At 41.3% G+C, this 25,659-nt stretch overlaps 1 protein-coding gene across 18 annotated transcripts in view; it reads left to right on the top strand.

Annotated features, from left to right (window-relative positions):
* ADAMTS9 (ADAM metallopeptidase with thrombospondin type 1 motif 9) overlaps nt 1-25,659 on the top strand; it is an 813,664-nt gene that overhangs the window by 618,946 nt on the left and 169,059 nt on the right. For all 18 annotated transcript variants that reach the window (XR_013830124.1, XR_013830125.1, XR_013830126.1 and 15 more), the window contains 8 exons: nt 1,312-1,458; nt 2,943-3,084; nt 5,055-5,159; nt 11,041-11,186; nt 19,667-19,848; nt 19,939-20,075; nt 21,853-21,970; nt 22,220-22,315. Coding sequence is in view for 2 of the 18 variants with exons in the window: in XM_079933633.1 (XP_079789759.1) it covers nt 1,312-1,458; nt 2,943-3,084; nt 5,055-5,159; nt 11,041-11,186; nt 19,667-19,848; nt 19,939-20,075; nt 21,853-21,970; nt 22,220-22,315 (1,073 nt within the window). In the remaining 16 variants the exon portion in view is untranslated. The remainder of the gene's footprint in view (nt 1-1,311; nt 1,459-2,942; nt 3,085-5,054; nt 5,160-11,040; nt 11,187-19,666; nt 19,849-19,938; nt 20,076-21,852; nt 21,971-22,219; nt 22,316-25,659) is intronic.

Genomic DNA, 25,659 nt, shown 5'->3' with positions numbered 1-25,659 from the left:
GACTCTGCAGCTGGGATTTGGAAACCTGGGCAGTCATTCCTGTAAGAAAATAGCCTCTTAAGCGTTTATTACTATTAAGCTCAACCAAGACAGTTGGAGTTTTCCCGTCTTACATTTCCCATCTGGCAATTATAGAGGGGGCCAAATTTTTAAAAGAAAAAGGAAATCAGACATGAGAAATTACTGGTATGGACTTCACAGACTTTTATTCCAGCTTTTATTGTTATATGAAGCAAGTCTACATACTTCTTTCTGACTCCCTTGTTTTTGTAACTCAAGGTGAACTAGTGAGGGGAATTCCTCCCTAAATGCCAAATTAATCATATACATCAATTTTGTGATTCGGAATAGTCATCCAGAGGACAGCCCCTGTGAGCTTGTTACCCAATGGATAATTATCTTACTGAGAAAGGCATGTGGGTCATAGAACTGATGTTTCTGGATTGAGAAATGCTTCCTGTCATTTTTTTCTCCACTTCCTCTCTCTAAGCCAAGAATGGCAAATATGTGTTAATGCCGCTGCCGAGTTCCCTCCCAGACCCAAGAGGATGTTGGCACTCCATCACAGCCTTTTCTTGGGCAGAACCTGGATTAGTTTAAGAATACTTTTGTGCCCAGATTTTCAGGAAGCTGGTACCGATCAATTGTAATTGGCATGAAGCATGAAACTATTTGCCATCTCTGGGTTAAGCCAACTGGATCGGCGTGCCTCTCGTTTCCATGCTTGCAGTTTTTCTTAATGGGTTTTATTGTGCACGAACTTTGCATGCCTCTATGACGGTATACTTGCAGGGTTTTAGCATCTGTCAGCCTGACCCAAAGAAGAAGAGATGCCAAGACCCACCCTGAGCCTCTCATTAGGAAGCTTTTGACTTCAACTTTTGACAGTTGACTGACTCTTTATGTGCACAGTGTTATCATAACCTGCCAAGTTCTTGACTCTATAAACTGGCCTTCAGCAGCTTATTAGGAATTCCAACTACTGTATTCTAGCACCAACTACAGCACATGCAGAGCCTCTGCAATTCCAAGAAGTACAGCTAAACCAAATAGTGGCCCAATTCACTTTTTTTTTTTTTTTTTTTTACATTGAAGGCACTTTGTATTCCGTTGGGTCAGAAGTATGTTTTATTCTACTCCCTGCCTTTAATCCTCTAGTAGGTTTTGTTCTGCTCACCAGGACTCAGGTTCTTATCCATAATGCAGTAGTCAGTTGAATGTTTTCTCTAAGATGCGTTCTCAATGCGATTATAACAGCTCTATCCCTTAGTGTTTATTGACTTTTTTATATCATTGTCTCCTTGGCCTTAGGTTCAACATGCCTCATGATGACAACAATAAGTGCAAAGAAGAAGCAGTTAAGAGTCCCCAGCATGTCATGGCCCCAACACTGAACTTCTACACCAACCCCTGGATGTGGTCAAAGTGTAGCCGAAAATACATCACTGAATTTTTAGAGTAAGAGTCGAACTTTCTTTGAGCACAGCCTTCATGCTAGTATCTGGCCTCCATGCAGTGAACTAATTGTGGGAAAGAAAATGTAGAGTCAAGCATTCCTTTTGAGTTGTTATTTTTGTTGACATTCCTGGGAGGAGGGAAAAGAAAAATACTCTCTGACATCTGTGTAGTTCATGTCCTCATCAGAATTTAGAAGATTACAGACTGAGCTCAAGGAAAAGGTTGGGATCTTAAAGAGAATATGTAAATGTTGCTTCATTGTTGGTAAAGCTGTGAAATCTCTGCAGGTCTTGGGGAAGGGACCATGAATATGGTGACATGATGAAGGAAGGCCACAAATATTTATGTGCTTCTAACTTAGTAATTCGGTGTCGGAAAGGGGTGGGGAAGTGAGACGCCCCCAAAGAACGTTACATGGGTGGATGAAAATTGCACAGACCTCCATATTGTCGAATTGAGAACATTCTCTCTCTGTCTCTCTCTTTCTCTATCTCCTTGACTCTTTCTCCTTCTCTCTTTTCTTGTTGCTTTTTTAAGCTTCCCCCCAGGCTGCTCAAGGATCCAGTTACATTATACAACAACCTTGTGTAACAGGTTTATTGCTCTTCTCTCCCAGATGTACAAAAGGTTAAGTGATTGTCCCAAGGTCACTGGGTGTATGTTTCCCCAGCCACAGGGAAGAGGGGGTTTTGTTAATCAGAACTCACCGGGTGTGAATTTTCCAGAAGAGGTGTTTGCAGAAACATGGAAGAACTGGCAGGTTGCTGGGGGTTTTGTGTGTGTGTGTGTGTGTGAGAGAGAGAGAGAGTGTGAGTATGTGTGTTTTTTTTAACCAGATGATCTAAAGTGTTTCTTATTGTAACACTAAGCAAATCAGCAAATATTTACTAAACACTTGTTGTTATGGACAGGGCCCCATGCTTGGGTGAAAAAGGCACTATTTTTACCCCTAAGACACTTTACTCTATTGGAGAAGACGTCAAAAAATAAATAGGTGGGCTTCCCTGGTGGTGCAGTGGTTGAGAGTCCGCCTGCCTATGCAGGGGACACGGGTTCATGCCCCAGTCCGGGAAGATCCCATATGTCACGGAACGGCTGGGCCCATGAGCCACGGCCGCTGAGCCTGCGCGTCCGGAGCCTGTGCTCCGCAATGGGAGAGGCCACAACAGTGAGAGGCTCGCGTACCGCAAAATAAATAAATAAATAGGTAATTGCCCCGAAAGGTGGTAAATTCTGGAACAGCTACATATTTCCTCCTGGTTATGTTGTATGCACAGCCGGTGGTTCCACAAACAAGTATGCACTGAAAATAGAACTTCAGCTTCTGGACTCAAGTTTGGATGAAATGAATAAAACAAATACAAAAAAAGGAACCATCTTCTGTACCATTAAAATGACAGAATGGCCTTCACTGTCATCTGGAGCCTTTGACAGCCATATCTTATCCACTGCCCTCACCATCTTTGTTTTTCTGCTTTCCACAGCACTGGTTACGGCGAGTGTCTGCTTAACGAACCTGAATCCAGACCCTATCCTTTGCCTCTCCAACTGCCAGGCCTCCTTTACAACGTGAATAAACAATGTGAATTGATTTTTGGACCAGGTTCTCAGGTGTGCCCGTATATGGTAAGTATCTGGGGGCCGTTTCTACCCTCATAAATGGATTCTGGACTTTTTTTGAATTCATAGTTTTCCATTGGATTCTCACTCTTAACATAAACCACTCATTGAATGGTCCATTGACTATTAATGATGATAGTAATAGTGATGATGGCGATAGACAGTAATAGTGCTCGGTGTTGCATGTGGGCTTTCCCTGAACTTTCTCATTTCACTCTCAGCCCAAAAGGCAGATGCCATTACCATTTTCATTTTATAAGTGGTAAGTGCGGCTCAGAGGGGACGAGGTTACAAAGCTCGTAATGACAGAGCTCAGCCCTTTTCCCTCCTTGTCTCCTTTTCTTCCCACTGCCTCGTCCAGATGACTTTTATTATAGGCGCTCTTCTAGATTCAGGAATTCATGAGACAGACCTGTTTCCCTGGTTTAGCTTGTCGAAGCTGTGGCCTATGACCACCTGGGGCTTGAAACTGTTTCTGGTGGTAGCTCAGCTGGCAAGTGTGTGATACTTTGATGTATGTGTCATGGACATTTGGACCAGTGATTTGATCCAGTGGTTATCAGGAGGCATATCAGCAGAACTGTGCTTCTCTGGGATGCCCCATTCTATTCTTTGGTGTATTTGTTTGTTTATTTTGCTGGGAGTGGTTCAGAGATAGCATGGTAAATTGGCAGGTACAGTGATTCCATGGAAGTAACCACATTTTTCTGTAAAATGTATCTATGATTATATTCGTTTCTCTGTTACTCATGCTAGCAAACATGCAGAGTAATGCACATGCCCAAGAATGGAAAGGTTAAGCAAACTATAGTATCTCCATTTACTGCAATATTATACAAAAATTGAAAAGTAACTCTACAAGGGAACATGCTCTAGCTATAGTTTTAAATTAAAATAACAGGATGAACAATTATTTTACAGAGTAGGTTCTCAATGTAAAAGGGGGAAAAAAGCTTCAGGAAAGACTGGATCATATAAAGCTTTTTTTCTATTAAAAAATAGTAGCTTCTGAATTTTTCTACTATGAATATTGTTTATTTTCATCATCAGGGGAAAAATTATCTTTAAAAACTATGCCTGAAATAGAGCTAAATATGTCAACTTGGATAACTCAAAAAACATAGTGTGTAGAGGGGGAAAACAGGAAGTTGTAGGATGTATCCATATATTCTGAAATATCTAACAGCATTGTTTGCTTAAAGCTGAAATGCTGTATATTATTGATAGATATTTATACATTTGTAGTAAAAGCAGTGGGAATGATGAGATGGTGAGCATCACTAGGACAGTGGTTACCTGTGGGAAGAGGGGGAAGGGATTGGGTTTGAGAATGAGTGTGCATGGCATTCAGCTGAGCCTGTGAAGTCTTCTTTCTTTCTTTGGGTGGTGGACACACAGGTATCCGTTATGTTATTGTTCATACTTTTTATATACCTGAAATATTTCATGATATTTTGTCCCTTCTTTCCTCTGACAACCCCTGAAAGCCCTCGAAAAGAGTCATAATATGATCATGACAATATATGCTTAGTAGGAAAAAACACCAGTTTTAGCATCAAGCCAAACGTTAACTCTAATCACAACGTAACTCAAAACCCACTCTCCAGTCGCAGCTCATTGCAAACCTAAACTCACATCACATATTTCCAGTGTGATACTTTACTCTTTGCCAGGCTCAGTTTCCTTATCTGTAATATGGGGAGATGTTACTAGGACCATATGACATCTCGTATGTTTCTGTTGCACAGTAGTTCCCCTTTGACACCCCGGCAAGTCCTCCCAGGCATAGAAATGTGTCTCCTGGGCTGCTCTCTCTATCCGTTGAAATATTTTATCATTTATCATACCAAGAAAAAAATCTCTTTCTAACCTACGCTCTACATCATTGGCAAAATGTTAGTTGAAAGCAACCATTGCCTTGCTTGATATCGTCTAATCACATCGTCACTGAATTGTCATTCAACTGAATTGCGCAGATGCAGTGTAGACGGCTCTGGTGCAATAACGTGGATGGAGCGCACAAAGGCTGCCGGACTCAGCACACGCCCTGGGCTGATGGGACCGAGTGTGAGCCTGGAAAGGCAAGTAACGCCCCGATCCGTCCTTCTGTCTTGGGGCAGACATGGGCAAGATTTGGGCTGTAGGCTCAGTCACCATTGTTTAGAACATAAGTTAATGTAGCATATTTCAGCATGCAGAATACTTTTTTGAGGCAGGAGGTTCAACTTTACTGTTGAAAGTTGTGCAGACTTACCTTATAGCGTAATACTGACAGGAGGGACATAGCTATCATTATTGCCTTGATTTTAAGGCATACTTTTTCTCATTTTAATGTTTTTTAAATCCCAATGTGCTTTTCAGTTTATGCGTACATTTAATGTGAGGTAACGTTTCTTTTCTCTCTCTCTCTCTCTTTCTCTCTCTTCCTCTTTCTTTTGGGGTGGCACTGGAAGGCCGTTATTAAGCTGGTGGAACATCTTAAAATTACGGAAATACGGGAAGACTTACTGTGCTCACTACTTGGGTACAAGGCTTTTCCCAGCCTGTATTGACCCCTTTAAGGCACTGTGATGCCACCTGAGATACATCCAAATCCACATTCTGAGTTGGTCATAATGGCTCCTACTTATTGGTTAATAACCAAACAAAATCTGCTGCTTGTACAACGCAATGATAACAATGTCCCAGCAACTAGGAATATGATTATTGCAACCTTTTGCCCCTGGTGTCCATCTAAAAAAAAAAAAGTAGTATGTTAAGGCTTTGGTTACAAAAAGTTTTAGATATAAACCTGATTTTTTTAATCCATACAAAAAATGATGTTCACTTACCTATGAGGTAATCCCTGTACTATATCTGAGTCTCATGTTATCCTTACGTAAGTTTTTTCCTTTCTTCTCTCATTGTCAACTTTACTCACTTTTAATATTTTGTTCTCATCTCATTTTCTGTTCTTCTACTTTGCCTTGTGGAATCAGTGGCCCCCAGAGTGTTTCCATGGAAACATGGGGTCCTCAGAGATGAGGAACTTAACCGTCCCTTCCCCAGTTTTATAGATAGGAAACAGAAAAGAGAAGTGACTTGCCCAAGGTCATTCAGCTCATTCAGGGCAGAGTCCTCACACACCCTACCCACTCCCTTCCCAATTCTCTCCTTTGCTTTCTTTGTCTGAAGGAGCTGCAGGGTCCACAGGAGTGTCCATAACTCAAGCTCACTGAGCTCTTTAAGTTTCCATGGTCAAATAGGAGAACGAGTGGCTTATCTAGTCACTTCTCAGAGTGTTTTTTTTATTTTTTAAATTTTATTAGGGTGGTTTTATAAAATTATAATGAAGATGATTTTTCACTTGATTTAGCTTGGTTACTCCATCAGCTCTGGTCTCACTTCTCGATGGCTAGCACCTTAGCAATTGAGAATACAGCTTTCTCCAGGAGCTGCCTGAGAAAACAGCCTAAGGACATAGGCATAACAGTTTCTGCACCGCACCTTTCATTAGATTAAGAAGAAATATATCTCCTTGGCCATAGTGAACCTTTCACATTTTGCAAAACATCTAACTCAAAGTTCTGATGGCCAGAGGATCACAGGTTTGAGTGGGGATGTGGTTCTTGGGTTTCCATGGCAGCCATCAAGCATTCACTCTTTCTTCATAAATGAAGATGTGGCCTCAGAGTCCTTCTAAACACAGTGACCCCTATAGCTGCTCTCAGTTGGTGGGAGATGACAATAGACATGGTATCTAGTTGACAGCTTGGCTAGTTGGCTTGAGTTGGAGCCAGCCAACTATATATTTAAATGGAGTCTGTCTGAGCTCAAAAAAATCACTGGTATTATGTCATGGTTCTTAGTCAATCTGATGCACCCACCTACTATGTCTATTTCTGACACATGTTACTGCTGGAAAAACCATAACAAAGTAGAGCTTTCAATTGTATGATGAAATGAATTGTATTTAGTAAAATAGTCATGTACAGGCTACCACGCTCCATGTAGTACTGTGGTATCCCAGTCAATCGTGGAGCACAGAACCTGGGAAGATGTCTGTTGTGTCTTCTTCTAGTCTTCTGTTTTTGTAACAGAAACAGAAAATAAGAGATTGCATGGTAATCTTATACCTGACAAATGGGGAAATAATTGGGGAGATCTTTCAGAAAACATCTCCCTTGTATGCTTTTGTTCAGCAAAAGCAAGAGACATCAAGGCATTCCAAAAGGCAGATTCGGAACACCTTCAGAGAAGCAGCTATGTGGAGAACATGATAGGTACATTTTTAGTTTGTTTTAGAAAAGCGGCTAAGTCTAGCAACTCATATTAAAGATGTGGATGTTCATTTGTTTATTCCCCAGAAGAACATTTATGCACTTTACAAATAAGATGGTAAATATGTTGGCATAGACGTTCTTTGTGTTTTTCCATTTCGCTTTTGTTTTCATAGAATTGGCAGTAAAACCTTATCCTTTTCTCTAGTAAATTCTGTATCCGTTTGCTGCTGGGTTAATTTTTTCTTTTTTCTTTCTCTTCTCTCTGCCCTGCTCCGTCAGCAGTAATCTGTCTTGGGTTGCTGACACAATGTTATTTTGATGAATGACTCTCTCATGTCCTTCTATTTTCTCCATTCTCTTCTTAAGTCCATTAACATTTTCATTTTAACCCTGTTTGTAAATCTGAGATTTGAAACTCTTGTGTTTTAAGCCTCCTTGGGACAAAATTGACCTCCAAATTGTTCTTCCAATCTCAGAAAGAACATTTATGTAAAATATCATTTAAATGGTTTTGAGCACTTTGAGGAAAGGCTGACTATGTATTTCGGCTCTGGCTCCAGTAGCCCCTAATGCTTTGTTATGATGTAATGGCTTTTCCAGTATATAATTATTGTTTGTTCAAATTCCTGGTAAAATAGATTATCTTGATACATATTCGCCAAACAGTCCCCATGTCCAGCCTCTGTCACCTCAGGTTCTTCCCCTCTTCCTCTGAGGTTCTCCCTCCCCTGTGAACCCCTGCCAGTGGTCGTATCAGTAAGAAATGTTTAATTTGCAGGTGAATTTTTAATTAGGTTTTCTTTTAAAATGGGACCCTATGAGGACATTTGAATCCAGTGCTGAATGGCAACACTCTGCTTAACCTATGCCCTTATTCTTCTCTGGTTTATGGTAATGCTTAATGAGAATTATGGTCGCTTTGAAGATTATTCTTGTGTGGAGGTAGAGTCTATAGAATAGAGAGGCCAACAGATTGAAGACTGAAGTGACATGAGGAAAAAAATGTATTTACAGACAAATTTCATTATGAAAGTCCATGACTAGTCATAGGAGCATTCTCCTTAGTGTGTAGAATTTATAAAATGTGTACCTGGCGTCAAGATTTGATGGCTGAGTTTGGGCATCAGCTGTGACCTCAATTGTTTATTAGTTAGGATTTTTGTTCAGGTCAGACCAAATTGTAGTAGTGTAAGCAAGTTGGCTCATTTTCTGACACACACACAAAAAACTAGTCAGAGGTAGGCAGGTCATGGAGCTATTATGGTCGGTCTACAAAATCATCAGAGACCCAGGTTCCTAATTTCTTTCTGCTCTACAATCATATGCAAATGGCCACCATCCTCAAAGTCACAAAATTGCTGCTTTAGCTCCAGCCATCAACTCTGAGTCCTGGGCAGCATGAAGCCAAAGGGCAAGGAACAAAGGGGCAAAAGGACCTTCCCAGGAATCTGACCCAATGAATTCTGCTGCCATCTCTTTGAGCATTCCTATCTATACAAGAATCCAGGGAAATATAGATTCTATTAATAAGGATGAAGGAGAGAATGGATATTGGGTAGACACATTGGAGTGTCAGCCTTACCTAACCATCTCATTAATCTGCTTTTAAATTTCAGTCTTTATTTAGATGTCAACAGTTGTTCCCATTTGCTCACAGTTGAGAGGCAGCATGTGTCACAGCTGAGAGTATGCACTCTGGAGCCAGATTGTCTGTGTTTCATTATCAGCTCAGCCCCTTACCAGATGTTTGACATCAACCTCCCTGTGCCTCCATTTTCTTTTCTGTAGAAATGGGGGTAATAGTAGTACCTATTTCATAGTGTGCTGTGAGGACATAGCGCTTAGAACAATGCCTGGCAAATGTTAAGTGCTATGTAAATATTTGCTCTTATTATTACAGACCTTGTTCAAGTTGGGTCTCCTATGTGCTCAGCTGTGTACTAGGTGCTTTCCATACATTGTCTCATGTTATACTCAAAACAACTTTGGCAGGTAGGTCCCCATTTTTCAGCTATGGAAGTAGAGTTCGGTGATTCACCCGAGGTCACAGTTAGTTTGTAGAATGGCCATCCCACACCACCAGACTGTTTGCCTGCTAAGCTTTGTCCCCTTAAGACCTGCTCTGTCCGATATGGCAGCTACTAGCTACCCCTGACTGGCGAGCACTTGAAATGTCAGTCTGAACTGAAATGTGCTAAAATGAAAATACACACCAGGTGTTAAAAGTCTATCACGGAAAAGAAAGTGTGGGAAAAAACCTTATTTATAATTTTATGTTGATTGCATGGAGACACAGTAATGTCTTAGACATTCTGAGCTAAATAAAATATATTAAAGTTACTTTCAGTGTTCTTTTTACTTGTTTTAATGTGGCTGCTAGAATTTTTTAAATTACATATGTGACGCATGTTACATTCTTATTGGATAGTGGCGCTCTAGACCAAGCTGCCTCTCATTGATTTTCTGTGCATATATTCCAAGAAATGTTCAAGACCGCTGTAAAGACAGCTATAAAATGATCTCAGGGAGTGATGCGGTCACCTCTGCCCTCATTTCCTGGGTGCAGAGTTGCCCAGGATTCTTTGGATGCCGAACCTTTTAAACCTCAGCCAAACAGCCCAGGAAAAGGAATGTGTCCTCAGATACTCAGGAGGGTAATTACAAGGGAGAAGGCCGGGCAGAAGAGAGAAAGCCTAACTGCACTCTTTAAAATAATTGTTCGCCAGACCTTTGCTGGGACTGGCCATTGACTGAGGCTTCACCAGCCTCTTATCTGTTCCCTTTCCCCACCGCCTGGCCTCCAGGCTACTCTGCTTCTAAACTCCGTGCCTGTGTCCTCCCTGTGGATAAATCACAGTGGCCACCACCAGCTCCGCTTCAGAGATCTGAGCGAGCAGCAGGGCGTCACCCTCCTGCTGCCACTGCTGCCCCTCTTCCTTTGTCCATTGCTCATTGACCTCGGCTTTGTGTCGGGGCCTCACACCCCAACAATGGCAGAGGGTTGAAACGGGCTTCTCCACTCACTTGTCCTGCTGAGGAGTTTTACTTTGTTTTGCTTTAAGCATCATGGCCTTCTTCCTGCTCTAGGCTGCAGAATCAGAAACCATTAGTAACCAAAAAGCAATAAAGTTTAGGGCTCTCTGTAGTGTGTCCATTTTTGCTTTAGTCTCATCCTGTGTGCCCTGCTAGAGTGAGTTTATAGGGATCATGTAACTAGCTTTTTTTTCCCTCTCCCATTTAATTAAAATTGGTTTTCAAATCTGTGAGGAGCAGTAAAGCATTGTATTTCACCAGGCTCACAACATCTCTAGGCCTTGTTAATGGAGATGCACTATGTAAATCCAATAACTCATTTCGGCCCTGTCTACAACCAGGAGACAGCCCATTTCCACGCCTCATTTTTCCAAGAAGACTAATTGAGTGCTTCTAGGCTGGCCATGGGACTTACCCTAACAGCCTGGAGCCAGCCACTCATTGGGCAGTTTTATTCAAGCCAGTGGTAAATGAAGACACAGCCTAAAACCACTAAGCCCGAGATTAAACTCCCTACCGTTTCCATGACTCACGTAGATGATGAAATTGTAGCATTTCAAACCAGCACATGGAAAACAATGAACGTATGGTGTATTTAAAAGGACAGCGGGTCCTACAATATCTCAAGCACCGAGCTCTCCCTCACTGTTCCCCTTATTAAATACAGCACTGCAAGTTTGGATTTTGTGTTCCCAAAGAAATGGAGGTCCCTGTGACTGATGGATCCTGGGGAAGTTGGAGTCACTTTGGAACCTGCTCAAGAACATGTGGAGGGGGTATCAAAACAGCTGTTCGAGAGTGCAACAGACCAGAGTAAGTCCTAGAACTCGTCACTCTTATTATTGGGGTAGCAGGGGTGAAAAATTCCTAAAGGGAGTAATTTAGCTGGAGGCAAGTAAAGAGCTCTTTCCAGATTAGACAGTGGGTGGACATCTAGAGCTGCCCAGACCAATGTTATCTAAGCTCTCTCTCTCTGTATTAGTATTTTTCTCCTGTGACTCTTTATTATTAAAAGTTTTGTTTCTTAAATGGTAGATGCTTTGTGTTGGTTGGTCAACAATTTTGACAGTCAGGTGTATCTCACTGCCTGCCCCACCCCCCGCCCAGAGCTTGGGATAGCACACTAATAAAGTGAACAAGTGATTTTCATGAGGAAACAAAGAAATCGGACATTTGCTTCCAGACTGTAGATAAATGTATCCTTTCCAGTTAGCTACTGAAATGCTGAAAAGGGCACAGAGACCCCCAAGGCGGCATGAGTGAACCCCAAGGGACCTGGAGCCCTAAGTCAGGATTTACTTTTGAATCAAAAGTAAAGTAGGGCTTCCCTGGTGGCGCAGTGGTTGAGAGTCCGCCTGCCGATGCAGGGGACACGGGTTCGTGCCCCGGTCTGGGAAGATCTCACATGCCGCGGAGCGGCTGGGCCCGTGAGCCATGGCCGCTGAGCCTGCGCTTCCGGAGCCTGTGCTCCCTACCGGTAGAACCTTGTTGAAACTTACACGCTCAAATAAAGCCCACAGGCTTCTTTCCCAGCATCTTATCAGGATAGACATGTGTTTGGGGAGAGGCTATTTATAAGTGGATTTAAAAAGTTGCTAACTTCATTATAAGTAATGACATCAAATTTTATGTGGATATAAGATGCATAAAGTTTAAAGGGATAGAAAATAATACATGATATTATTGCCATTGAACCTATGTGGCCCAAGAGGTCTTCCCAGATTCGTTTTTAGATGTGCAAACTCACAACCATTTTTAAGAACCAGCTGCGCTGGGGTTTTATAAAAGGATTTGGCTCAGCAGTACTCATTTATTTTTAACAGCCTGCACTAAGGATAGCAGACTGGATTGTAGAGAGAAGCGAGCAGGTAAAGGAGCAAAGTAGGCTTGTGCAGTAGACTAGGTTGTACTGTAGAGTACTGCAGACCAAGGGTGGGGTGCTTCCAATTTTTTATGAGGAGAATATGAATTGTGTATACCAAAAAGGACATAGCTTTAGCCTGCTCTTGCAAGCCCTGGTCTAAATAAATAATCTGTATAGTCCAAAGCACAGATGATGATCAATTTATTTTAATTTATTTTTGTTCACAGTCCAACATTATTTCATATCCACATAATATTAATCTCTAAGGACAAGTAAAGAGCTATAAGACATAGGCTCTGGTCTGTAAAAGTAACACTGTAGCTATGGATATAAACTAATACACGTTAGGTTAGATTTTTCCATAGTGTCTATACTTAGTTTTTAAAATAATAATATAAATATAGTAGATGGTTTCAAAAAATTCAGATACACAAGTATATCATATAAAAACTTACTGCCGGGGCTTCCCTGGTGGCGCAGTGGTTGAGCGTCCGCCTGCTGATGCAGGGGGCGCGGGTTCATGCCGCGGTCCGGGAGGATCCCACGTGCTGCTGAGCGGCTGGGCCCGTGAGCCATGGCCGCTGAGCCTGCGCGTCCGGAGCCTGTGCTCCGCAATGGGAGGGGCCACAGCAGTGAGAGGCCAGCGTACCGTAAAAAAAACACAAAAAAAACCTTACTGCCATTATTATTCTTACCCCCAATACTCCCCCACAAGAAATAACCACTAAAAAATAATTTGTTGTGTGTTATTTCAAACTTTTAAAAGAGATTATAGATGTAATATGTATTATATGAAATAAATATTAAAGAATATAAAATAAGGGTCATCCTATATATATTGTTCCACAGCTTACTTGTTAAAATCAGTTATATATCCTAGCTGCTTGTACTGTTGAAGTTTTAAAATAAAACATTTTAAGCTAGCAGCAGATATGATGAATTTTTTTAAAACTTAAAAACTCTTGGGTGGCTACATTGAACCAAATCATGATTATTATAGTGAGCTATTATTATCATGGTAGTGTGGATATTGCAAACAGTAGGTACTTTTAACATTTTGACTCAAGAATATTCCATTCAAAAGAAGTGGGGGGGGGGTGTTTTTTGTTTTTTTTAATAGTCTTAGAATAATTCTAAAAGCAGTGTGGAAAGTGGAAAGAGATAAATCACTGCATAATTGGAATGGAGCAGACAAAGAAAATCACCCAGTGTAAAGATCTCAGCAGGAAAAGATCTTGAGCTTCAAAGTGAAGCAAAGATCCTCTCATTCAGAAGTTGGGAACCGATCATTAAAGACTTCAATTAGAGGTCCTTGTCCTGGCTGTTTGCTATGGGAGGTTTTAAAATAATACAATCCACCTAGTTGAGTGTCAGCACTGACATCATTTCATTAAAACTCCTCCAAGTTATTTGCACTTCGAGATGTCCCTGGGAACTAAGGAAGGAGTCTGCCTCTTTAAACCAAGGTTATGATGGCACTGGGGAGTCAATTAGACAAGGGAAAGGGACACTGAAAAGGGAAAGTCAGGTCCAAATCAGTTTAAGAGCTTGTTCAGAGAAATTCGCAGAGCAAATGGTTCATTATGTAAAATGTGGAAGTGGTTGCTGTCCTGATTCTCAGGAAGTTTCAGAGAATGCAGCCCCTCCCAGCCCCACCCCCACTGCTGGCAAAATGCTTTTCTCAGTTTGCGGAGCCCTTAGACTATAATGAAGATCTCCATTTTCAGAATCCAAGGTATACCTTTATTGAGAACACTGGGTTGTTCTTACGTTTTCACTGTATTCATGTGATTCAAAAATGTATTTATTTAGCATCTGCATACTTTAAGCTATAGTTTTAGGTTTTTTATTTTCCTTGAAAGCATGAAAGCTAAAAAAGAGAAGCAGCCTTGCCATGTGCATGGGATCGTGCTATATACTTGATGAACAAGCTTTAGAAAGCATCTCCTTTCTAACTTCATATCCCAAAAAAGTTGTTGGTCCAAACTGGTTCACCATCATGAGAATGGAGCCCTAATGTTTTATCTTTAAATGCTTTATTTTTTTAATCCCATTTTTGACTGACGCCCTACATATAAGATAAGCATATGTTCTGGTGTGTAAGGATGGTCCCAGTTTACATCTGTTGTCCTGGAGAAGTTATTGATAGCTCCCCTTTCAATTCTCAAAGTGTCCTGAATTAAACAATTATGTGGTCACCTGATCTATAAGAAACATATAATAGAATAAAATTTTAAATCAGAATGACCAAAAACATAACTTGGAGTACCAAAACAAGACAAAGCGCTGGAAATAGACGATGCATTACCAGGCCATTGGCCCATATACTTGTTGTTTTGTGCTCTAAATTTGGCTCTGAGCTTCCTGGTAGCTGGAACAAAATGGGTTTATAGAATTGTTATAGTCCATAAAAAAATCACACGAGTTCTTTAGGAAAGGCAAAGTATTTCCTTCTTCCCGTGCTTCTCTTTTGCTTTTAAATTAGGAGATGGGTTAAATTAAAGAATAATAATAAACTCATAGATATGAGAAAAGACAGGATTTGTGAACTAAATGTTTCCCACTTAGGCTTTGAGCGTAGCAACTGCTTATGAAATCTTCCATAAAAGAGAATTAACATATGTTTGTTTCATGTAAGAAAACCAGTCTCTCATTTGGGTGTAAAGAATGGCAGCAAAGTGTTTTTGAGCGCTGAGTTGGATGAATTTACAGATGGTCCCCAACTTATGATGGTTAGACTTAAGATTTCTTTACAGCGGTGCAAAAGCAATTCGCATTCGGTAGAAAGAGTGCTTCAAATTTTGCATTTTGATCTTTGATCAGGCTAGTGATACGCGGTACGATGCTCTGTTGATGTTGGGCAGCGGTGGCCACTGCACCTCCCAGTCAGCCACACGATCATGAGGGTAAACAACTGATACACTTAGAACCATTCTGTACCCAGATAACCCTTCTGTTGTTTACTTTCAGTATAGTCTTCAATACATTATAAGAGACAGTCAATACTTTATTATAAAATAAGCTTTGTGTTAGATGATTTTGCCCAACTGTAGGCTAACCTGAGTGTTTTGAGCGTATTAAAGGTAGGCTAGGCCAAGCTAGGATGTCCAGTAAGTTAAGTGCATTAAGTGAATTTTTGACTTAAGATATTTTCAAATTACAATGGGTTTAACAGGGCGTAACCCCGTCATGAGTCAAGAAGGATCTGTCTTTTGAAATACTGAGAATTGGTTGCTGTGGGAGAGCCATTAACTAATGAATGAATAGAGATATCCAGTCCCATAGACTGCCCCGTTTGGCAGAATTATTAACGATCGCTAGTATGGCTCCCTGGCCCACCCCATCTAATCCTTGAATATTCTTTCAGCATTCTCCGTAATCGGTCATTAGACCCCTTAAAACCCTCCAAATATAGAAAATACACTACCTTCTCAGGCCGCCTGTTGTATCATTAGAAATTTCTTCCTTGTGCTAACTGTAATTCATCGTAAGTAAACATAGATGTTGAGATTTCTTTTCAAACCCATTTGCAGACCAAAGTTTAGCTTTCCTTGAGAGTAGAATGCACCTGCCATGATCTTGGCAAAAATTCTGTCCTAGCTTTGGCCGTGCGGCATCGTGAATTTTCTTTGCATATATGATTCAGCTTGCCTGTGCTGAATATAGTTACTTTCATAGAAATTAATCAGCAATTTCCTTAAGTCCTTTCCATCCCTATTCGACAAGCATTATTTTAAAAGGATCTTAATAGTTAGAAAATGCGATTAATATTATTTTTAAAACTACATTTCCTATAATTTTCAGTATTTGCCTATATGGGGAAATAACTTCCATCCAGCTAAATTATTAAATTAAAACATGAATTTCTCCATGCTGAAACGTAAGTTCCGTTGTGTAAAGCCCTCCTCATTACACGGGACATGGAAATCAAGCAGAGATCCTGTTGTCTGGAATATTAAAAAAGCCATATATTTCTAAAGGACAAATTTATGCTTATTCATAAAATATCATTTGCCTTTCCATAAAAAGCAAAGAAAGTCATAGAATCAGTTCTGAAATGGAAAAGAGACCTGTCTCAAGAGAGGCCAGCGTGGGAGAGAGGCCAGACTGTGGGCTTTGGGTCAGGGAGACCTGCCTTGGTCTCTCAGCCAGTATGTCTCACTTAGCTGCATGTGACCTTGCCAGGTTACTTAACATTTCTGAGCCCAGTTCAAGCAAGGGTTCAGAAACAAGGATACTACTACCTACCGCACCGGATGGCTATGCAGAGTCAGTGACTGAAGTTGCAAAGTGACATGGTGCCCTGTACACTAGACTACTCAGGGGTCAGCAGACTTTTTCCGTAAAGGGTCAGATAATAAATATCTTAGTTTTTGTGGACCATAGGATGGCTGTCCTTGCTATTCAACTTTGCTGATATAGTGGAAAACATGCGTAGATAATACGTATAGAGTGGGTGTAACTGTGTTCCAATAGAACTCTTATTTATGAACAGGGAAATTTGAATTTCATATAATTCTTGTGTCTCAAAATATTCTTTTTATTTATTTCTAAATTTTTTTAGAATGTAAAAACTATTCTTATCTCACTGGCCATGTAAAAACAGGTAGTAGGCTGGATTTGGCCCACAGGCTGTAGTTTACAGACCCTTGTAATAGCTAAACATTTACTGTATGGCTGGCCTCGTTCACGTGCTTTGAATCTATTAACCCATTAATCCTCACTCAGCCCTTGAAGTAGATATTAGCATCATCTTTCTTTAATGGGTAGGGAAACTGAGGCTTAGCAACACTGAGCGATTTACCTACGATTGCACCATGGTTAAGAGGCAGGGTTGGGATTCAAATCCTGTTTCCAGAATCTGTATCTATAACCTTTGGCAATATTGCCTTTTACATGGAGTGTTTTCTGTGTGTGCTTTATTTTTTTTAATGTCATTTATAGAAATAAGTCACAAAATGCTCTTTGACATTTGATAGTGGTCAAAGCAAGCAAAGGTGGATTCTGTTACCATGTGAATCAGGAAGCCACCTGCAAATGTTAACTCTTCGCTGCCCGAGGAACTGCTGCTCTTGATCAATTTCAAGAGTCAGAAAACACTTCTTATATAAGAGAACCGAAAGAAAAAAAAATCACTGAAAAAAATTTATTTTCAAAGGGAAAGAAATATGAGTTACTTTCAGACAACAGGTGAATGATCTGATGGATCCATTGTAGTTTGTTGGGACATTTAAAAAGATTCCACAGAGATCATTTCAGTTTGAGAAAAAAATTGAAGGGGTCTTCTTTGTAGAAGGAAAAACAGGTTTTACAGCGTTAGGAGCCTGAGTTATTCGTGTGTCATCAGTGATATTTTATGCATGAGACTGGGGTGCTTTGGTACTGAGAGAAGAACTTGGTATCCAGAAAACCAAGGCTGTATCTCTAAATGGCACCAAAAAAGAAAAAGACAGGACTCTGGACCATAGTTCCTGGAGAATGAAGCAGGAAGAGCACAGTGGGAGAACCTGGGAAGCTTGAATTCCAGTCCTGTCTCTGTTCTTTTATTAGCTGTGTTACCTTGGGCAAAGTCCTTAACTTCTCTGAACCTTCCATCCCTTGATATAAAAGTACCTCAGCTACCCTCCCCTTGGGCAAGATATGAGTGAATATGGGCGAGTCAAGCACACAAGGCAGATATAAATCATATGGGCCTAATGGGGAAATGATCAGACAGAGATACTGTTGGGTTTTGAGCCGTTTTGCATCCCTAGATGCAGTCTTCTTCATAATAACAATGAATAGTTAGTTATGAGACTCCTTGCTGAGCTCCTCGTTTATAACAAGCCTTTCAGATGCACAGCATCATCTCTGTTTACATGTGCAGAATGAAGCTTGCGGAGACCAGGTAACTTACACAAGGTTGCCCAGCTTGTAACTGCAAAGCCCATGCTCTTACCTCCCTCTAGAAATCTTTGGTGGATGGAACATGTTTATGACAGCATCATGGCCAGGCAGCCCTTCCTGAGACTCAGGCACTCTGCAGTACCACTGAGACCTGCCTCACGGTGCACACGTCATAGCTCAGATTTGGTACTCAAAACAAAGAAACTGCTGAATCGGATGGGATTAGGTTGGGTTGTGCTGACATGTAACATCATAGTCACTAACATTTTTAGGCATTTGCTGTGTGCACTCATTTTAGAGAAGAGGAAAACTGAAGCTCTGGGAGACTAAGAACTCTGTCTAAGGTCACACAGTGAGGGTGGGGCCAAGATAAGAAGCCAGATGCAACTCTAGAGCCTCACGGGCTCAGCTAGACTGCCCCTCATTCTGTATTTTATAGTCATGGATATATTTCCCTTCCCCAAGCCCTGTTAACAAAACAAAGCAAAAAAAAAAAAAAACCAAAAAAAAAAACAAAACACTTCTTATGGTCCAAATTACTCTGAAAAATTCATTCTAAAGAGAAAAGGTAGAAATCTTTCAGTTTGAGAGGTGCCCTCAACTGTGGTACCTGTGGTATGCGAGTAGCTCTGGTATCCGAGCCACTCCAGCCCTGGGCTGTGAGTGAGTCCAGTTTCCTCCGATTCTGTGATCTTCCCGTCTCTGTGATGCACTTGGCAAGCTGTTGACTGCCGGGAGACGGGTTGTTTAATATACTCTCTGGGTCACATCTGGAAAATCCATGAACGGGGCTGCATGCTGAGATTAAATTTGCATTGTGATGCTTTGCAAGGCGTCCTCCATACTCTTGTCACACGAAAGTTAATGAAACCTTTACACTCTCTCCTGTTAAGTTAGTCAAAATATGAGCACATCTTATTCCATCTTATTTGTAAAACAAAGCAAAAACAACGGTCATGCAGGGAGAGAGAGGAAGAGAGAAGAGGGACAGAAATGAATGGAAATGGAGTGGTGCAAGTTTTAGGATGGTTGCACATGAAAGTACCATGGTACGGAAGCTAGACAGGATCATTCCAAGTACTCATTTGTACCCTTGGCCTTCTATGTTTTTAAAACTGAAGGACTGTGGATGTTCACGGGAAGGAGGACACAGAATGGCCTAATAGACGCCAGGTTTTATGTTTCACACTTTAAGTTAGATGCTCTCCTATTTTATCCTCAAAACAGCCTTACCAGGTGGTGCCTTCCCATTCTACAAATGGAAGGGCTGAGGCTCAAGGACCTTCAGTGACTGGCCCAAGGTTATACACTTAATGATATTGAAGGCAGAGTGCAAACCCAGATTCCAGAGCCCTTGCCCTGGCCACTGTCACTGTCCACTTCACATTTGCTTCCCTCAAAGACAGGAAGCCACATTGTAATACATGACATTATGATACATTAGAGAAATACGTTATAATACAGTATGTGTGTTCTTTACATTATCAAGTGATGGGGAGAAATACATTGTAATACAGCACGTGTGTTCTTTACCTTTTCTCAGGCCAAAAAATGGCGGGAAGTACTGTGTAGGGCGCAGAATGAAATTTAAGTCCTGCAACACGGAGCCATGTCCCAAGCAGAAGCGAGACTTCCGAGACGAACAGTGTGCTCACTTTGATGGAAAGCATTTCAACATCAATGGTCTGCTTCCGAACGTGCGCTGGGTCCCGAAGTACAGTGGAAGTAAGTGCATCTGGAGACGTGCTCGTGGCTGGCAGGCTGGCACGGGGTCCAGGCACAAAAGTCACGTTGCATGGTGTCTCTCCTGTCTAGTTTTGATGAAGGACCGCTGCAAGCTGTTCTGCAGGGTGGCGGGGAACACGGCCTACTATCAGCTCCGTGACAGAGTGGTAGATGGAACTCCATGTGGCCAGGACACCAATGACATCTGTGTCCAAGGCCTTTGCCGGGTGAGTCCCAGATGGCGATTTCTTCACTGTGTTGTCTTGCTGCCAAGCTGGGATGTGTGGCTTCCTTCATAGAATAGCAGCTGCTAGTATCTGTGCATCATCTCCAGGGCAGTGGTTCTCAAAGTGGGGGCCCCCGGACCAACATCAGCACCACCCAATTCTTTTTTTTCTTTATGTTTTATTTTATTTGATTTATTTTTTTATTGAAGTATAGTTGATTTACAATGTTGTGTTAGTTCCAGGTGTACAGCAAAGTGATGCAGTTACCTATGTGTGTGTGTATTCTTTTTCAGATTATTTTCCATTATAGGTTATTACAAAATATCGAGTATAGTTCCCTGTGCTATACAGTAGGTCCTTGTTGGTTATCTCTTTTCCGTATAGTAGTGTGTATCTGTTAGTCCCAAACTCCTAATTTATCCCTCCCAGCACCACCTGATTCTGATGCATGCCAAAGTTTGAGAACCACTGCCCTAGATTTTTCTGACACTCTCTGTGGGAGTCTGAAAAAAACCTCCCTGTGAAGATTTATTATAATTGACACACATACACGCTTCTTTACGATAACCACAGTGCATAAGGTTAAACCCAAAAGCTTCCTGACAGTGAGTTTTGTAGATTGAATAGCTGTGCTCCAAAAAGATGTTACGAGGAAGAGCCGGCCTCACTCAGATTTCTGATTTGAAGCAGGATAACTTCTACCAAAGACATACAGGCAAATTATTCTTGGGAGGGAAATCGAGACCCTTCTGGCAGATGGTAAAGCGTCAGAGTGCTGATTTCTTGAGGGCTTGGCACCATTTCCCAGCTCTCACCAGTCAGAACTCCTCCCTCGCAGCCAGGCTCTGAGATGATGTATCTGTTCCTTGCATGGAGTCCAGGGCACATTGGAGCTCCTCATTGGTAGGATTTGATTGAAGAGCCCCTATGAGCTTCACCCGCCTCCTGACCCACAGCTACGGTGCGGACTTCCTTTTTAGTCCATGCGCTAGAGCAAAACATTGAGTGTCTCCTCAAAGACTAGTTCATTCGAAGGAACAAAATAGTTGAGGATGTGAACTCTGTCCTCCTGGTCTTCTGGTGATTGCCGGTGTCCTTTTCAGACCCCAGTCTACACTGCTGCATTGCATTAAGATGTGAAGAAATTAAAGAGGCCGCTTAGAGCCTGAGGCCTCAACCTGGCAGCCTGGAGTCATGCTTTTGTCCTCCATTCATAGCCTGTATTTAAACATAGGGGATTTCACATAAAATCAAATTTTCCAGTCCCTTTTGAAACATTGGGATACGTCAACACTGGGCTCCTATTTCTGCATGGCAGCAGTAGCCTCCAGTGGACAGCGGCTGCTCCCTTAAGATGCGGTGTGAGTTCTTTAATGGGATACAGTCCTCAACCTCTCTTTTTTTTCCCATTCCTGAGCTATTTTCCTCATTTACTTTACTTACTTGTAGACTAGTGCTTCTCTAACTTTAATCTGTAGACGAAGCACTTAAGGGTCTTATTAGCATGCCAGAAAATCTACTCTGACTCAGTACATCTGGGTGGGGCCTAAGATTCTGCATCCCCAACATCACCGGGGATGCCCATGGCTGCTGGTCCAAGGACCACATTTTCCCACAGCAAGGCTAAAGACAATTTGAGTTCCCAACCCTTGAAAGATTAAAGAGACTTAAAAGTTCTTGTCATTTTGAATGCACCTCATTCAAAGAAACACATTACTTATCATTTTATAATCTCTCTAATACTTACCATGTATTTCAACTGTTTTCTTTTTAAAAGCAAGCTGGATGCGATCATGTTTTAAACTCAAAAGCCCGGAGAGATAAATGTGGGGTTTGTGGTGGCGATAATTCTTCGTGCAAAACAGTGGCAGGAACATTTAATACAGTACATTATGGTAAGAATTTGTTCCTAAGAACCATGAGAAGGAAAATAGTCGAAGTGTAAACATTGTTAACCACGTGTAATATGTAAAAGTATTCATGTCAAGTGTAAAATGAGTCTTGATAAGGTACATTACCCATCTGGCTATAAGGCACCTACTAGTGAGAATTATATTGTATTCCTTTTTTGCCACCTTTTACACCATGCTTAGAGAAAATGAACCAATCTGTGGGATGCTCAATTTCTGCTCACTTCTTTTCAGGTTACAATATTGTGGTCCGAATTCCAGCTGGTGCTACCAATATCGATGTGCGGCAGCACAGTTTCTCAGGGAAATCAGAGGATGATAACTACTTAGGTGAGATGGGTGCCCCCTGCCATTTGCAGGAATTCTGGTTCTCTGGAGCAGTTGGCAGAGGCTCCTTCCTTTCCCCTATAGCAGGTGGACAGCTTTCAGATGTCATGTATTTTCGTAAAAGAAAGAAGTTGATCTTGAAACTCATCATTTTATTTCTCCCTTATACATTACACCGTCAGCCTGTTGATTTAAGAGTTGTGTAGTTCTAGTAGTCAGTATCAAGGAATTGACTCTGGATCTTAGAAAACAGGCCCCATTAACATCTTTATTGGAGTATAATTGCTTTACAATGGTGTGTTAGTTTCTGCTGTATAACAGGGTGAATCAGCTATACATATACATATATCCCCATATATCCCCAAATCAAATTTTGAAAGTATTTGCCTTGTAAGTTTAGCCTAAAATCATTGCTCATTTTGAGTCTTTAAAAAAAAAAAAAAAATCTGTCCTTTGGGTAACTGACATGCCAGTGTTGTAGTAGAGGTGTTAGTTGACTTAACCAATAGCAGACCACAGGTGGACTTATTCAACATTTCATGATTCCCGGTCATTCCAAAAGGTTCTATACTGGCAATATGTTTCTTATGTCATTGCTAACGTGGCCCGTCTTGTTACTTCATAGTTTCTTCATCTTTCTCTCACCATGGCCAGGCACATGATTAATTCATATCTCTTCCTATTTTCAAACCACAGCTCACCAACAACCCTGTGTTCATTTTCAACTGTTTGCTCAGCCCAGTCCCACTTCAGATTATCATTCTGTAAACTTCCATAAGTGATAAGGAAATTCACCCAATTATTTTTCCTTAAAAAAAGGACATGGGGACTGGGGTAATGACAGAAAGGGATTCAGCTAGTCACCTTGCACAACCAGATTCTTCTTAGCTCTGAAAAGCAGCACGACTTGCACTCAGATCTAGAAGAAATCAGGGCAGTCTTGCTGGGCAGTCAGTTTTTAAAAGAAATGAATGGACTTTCTTATAATGTCCAGGCAGGGACTCCATGCATCTGAATACCGCCTCTGTAGAGGCTTAGTCCAAACATCTGGAAATACTGAGTTAGAAATGAGAATTTGTTGGATTGAATTAGAACCCGTATCTATAGTTTGGAATGTCTGCATGAAATCGTTTATAGATAAGCAATGACCCTTTAGCCAAGCGTGCTAATTAAATATAACATTTACACATGCCTGTGTTGTAGCATTTTCTGCAATGTCTCATCATTCATTCAGCCAGCCACTTATTTAATATGTGCCAGGCCCTGTTCTAGGCACAATGAACAAAACAGAACAAAAACATTAAAAAAATAAATAAAAATTTCTGTCTTCTTAGAACTTTTTAGTGGAAGGAGATAGACAATAAACAGGTAATAGAAGGTAATAAGTAAAATTAGAAAACAGAGCAGCATAAAGGAAATTGGGACACTGAGAGTGGGCGGGAACAGTGGAGTTGAAATGCTTGAATTGTAGTGAGAGACAATGGCTGTCTAGGGGAAGAGCATTCCAGGCAGAGGGAACAGCCAATGTGAAATCCTTAAAAGAGGAATATGTCTAGTTTGTTCCAAGGATAGAGGGAGGCCAGTGTGGCTGGAGCTTTGTAAGCACAGAGGAGAGTCCCAGATGAGATTAAACAGGTATCAGGACTAGATCATATAGGGCCATATAATCATTGAAAGGACTTGAACTCTGAAAGACGAGGGTAGCGACTAGAGGTTTTGAACCAAGGAAACACATGATATAATCATATTTATATTTTTTAAGGAGTACCCTGGCTGTTATGTTGAGAATAGATGGGGTCGGTAGGTAGGGTACAGGGTAGAAACAGAAAGATGGGTTAGAAAGTTCTTGCAGTAGTCAAAGAGAGATGTGCTGGAGGCTTGTCCCCAGGTGGGAGCAGTGGAATTGGCAGTACACAGTCAAATTCTGGATATCTTTTGAGGGTAGAGCCATCATGATTAGTGGATGGGTTGAATATGGTGTATGAGAGAAAGAGAAGGGTCAAGGATGACTCCATGGTTTTGACCTGAGCAGCCAAAAGGATGCAGTCACCATCCACTCGCTTGAGACTTGTTCCTTATTTATCCATGTGACCACTAGTGTTTTAGGGTCAGAAGCTGTGTCTTTATATTTTTAGCTTCTGATATGAAGCCTTCACATGATATGAACTAAGTACATGATGGCTGAATTATTGAATAATTATTGAATAATAATTATTGCTCATGCTGCCTTCACTTACTGAGTACCTGCCATGTGCCTAATGGGGGGATGGAGTTATGATGGAAATATACGGAATCATTCCTTCTTTAAAGACTGTAAAATCTTACTTGGAATCAATTCTCAGTGGTTGCATCAGCTTTTCCTCACCCTAAATATGCAAATGAGTGGTACCCTTTAAAACAGTTAACAAAGTTCTTGAGGACCCTATCCAAATTATTTTTGGGGAATCCCACATTTCTCCTTCAACCACTGTGCACAATGGTTGTGCTTGTGCAACAAGCACAACCAATTGTGCTTGTGCACAATGCACAAGCACTCTTCTTCGTGGACTGGATTATAAATTAGAACCTGTGACTGCTGTGGCCTTACTACTTCCTAATTAAATCCAGCAGCATTGCATGCAGCCTCCTTTATTGGTTAATTTCCTGAGAGCCAAACACCATGTTGAGCTGTTCCTTTCTTCTCATCGAAAAGGAGAAGGATTCTCCACTATTATTCTCCTTCTTGGAAAAACAATCTCTTTCCAAGCAGTGGCCTCAGTTCAATTCAACTTCATCAACCAGGTCAGGTGCCTGAATTGGGGAGGGCCTTCTTATATCCTTTTATTTCTCGCTAGAGGTTTCTTAATCTCCTTGTAAAGAATGAAAGCAAAATTAAAGAAGATTTGTCATCTGGGACAGACAGTCTGAGGTAGTCATGGCTCTTTAATGGAATATTATGGGAAAGTTACCTGTTGGCCAAAGAACGTCTCTCTGGAAACAAATGAAAAGTCCAAGCAAAGATGGCGAGTCACAGTTCACTGAGCATGAAGGTCAAGACCTTAGAGCCTTTGAACCTTACAGTGGTTTCTTAACAAGTTAGGAGGAATATGATGTTGTCATCAAATCTGCCGGGTGTAAATGTTTACTCTTGGCTTGAAGGAAGGCGCAGCAAATGCTCTAAGAATATTTTAAAGCCCCCAGTTGAGTCTTGCTGGAGGCCAGTCCTAGCTGTTCGGTTGCTAAGCGATCATCTGTATACCTCACATTTTTTTTTCAAGGTCAGTCAAGCCATACTCTTTTCGCATGTGTTGGTGAAGGAGCAGTTTCCAGGAGAGAGGGCCTTTGTAGCAGCCCAGCTCTGATGGGTG

Source organism: Stenella coeruleoalba, assembly GCF_951394435.1.
Source record: "Stenella coeruleoalba genome assembly, chromosome: 10".
Taxonomy (NCBI): domain Eukaryota; kingdom Metazoa; phylum Chordata; class Mammalia; order Artiodactyla; family Delphinidae; genus Stenella; species Stenella coeruleoalba.
Note: the sequence above shows the minus strand (reverse complement) of the source record. Positions and strands in the feature narration are given on the sequence as shown.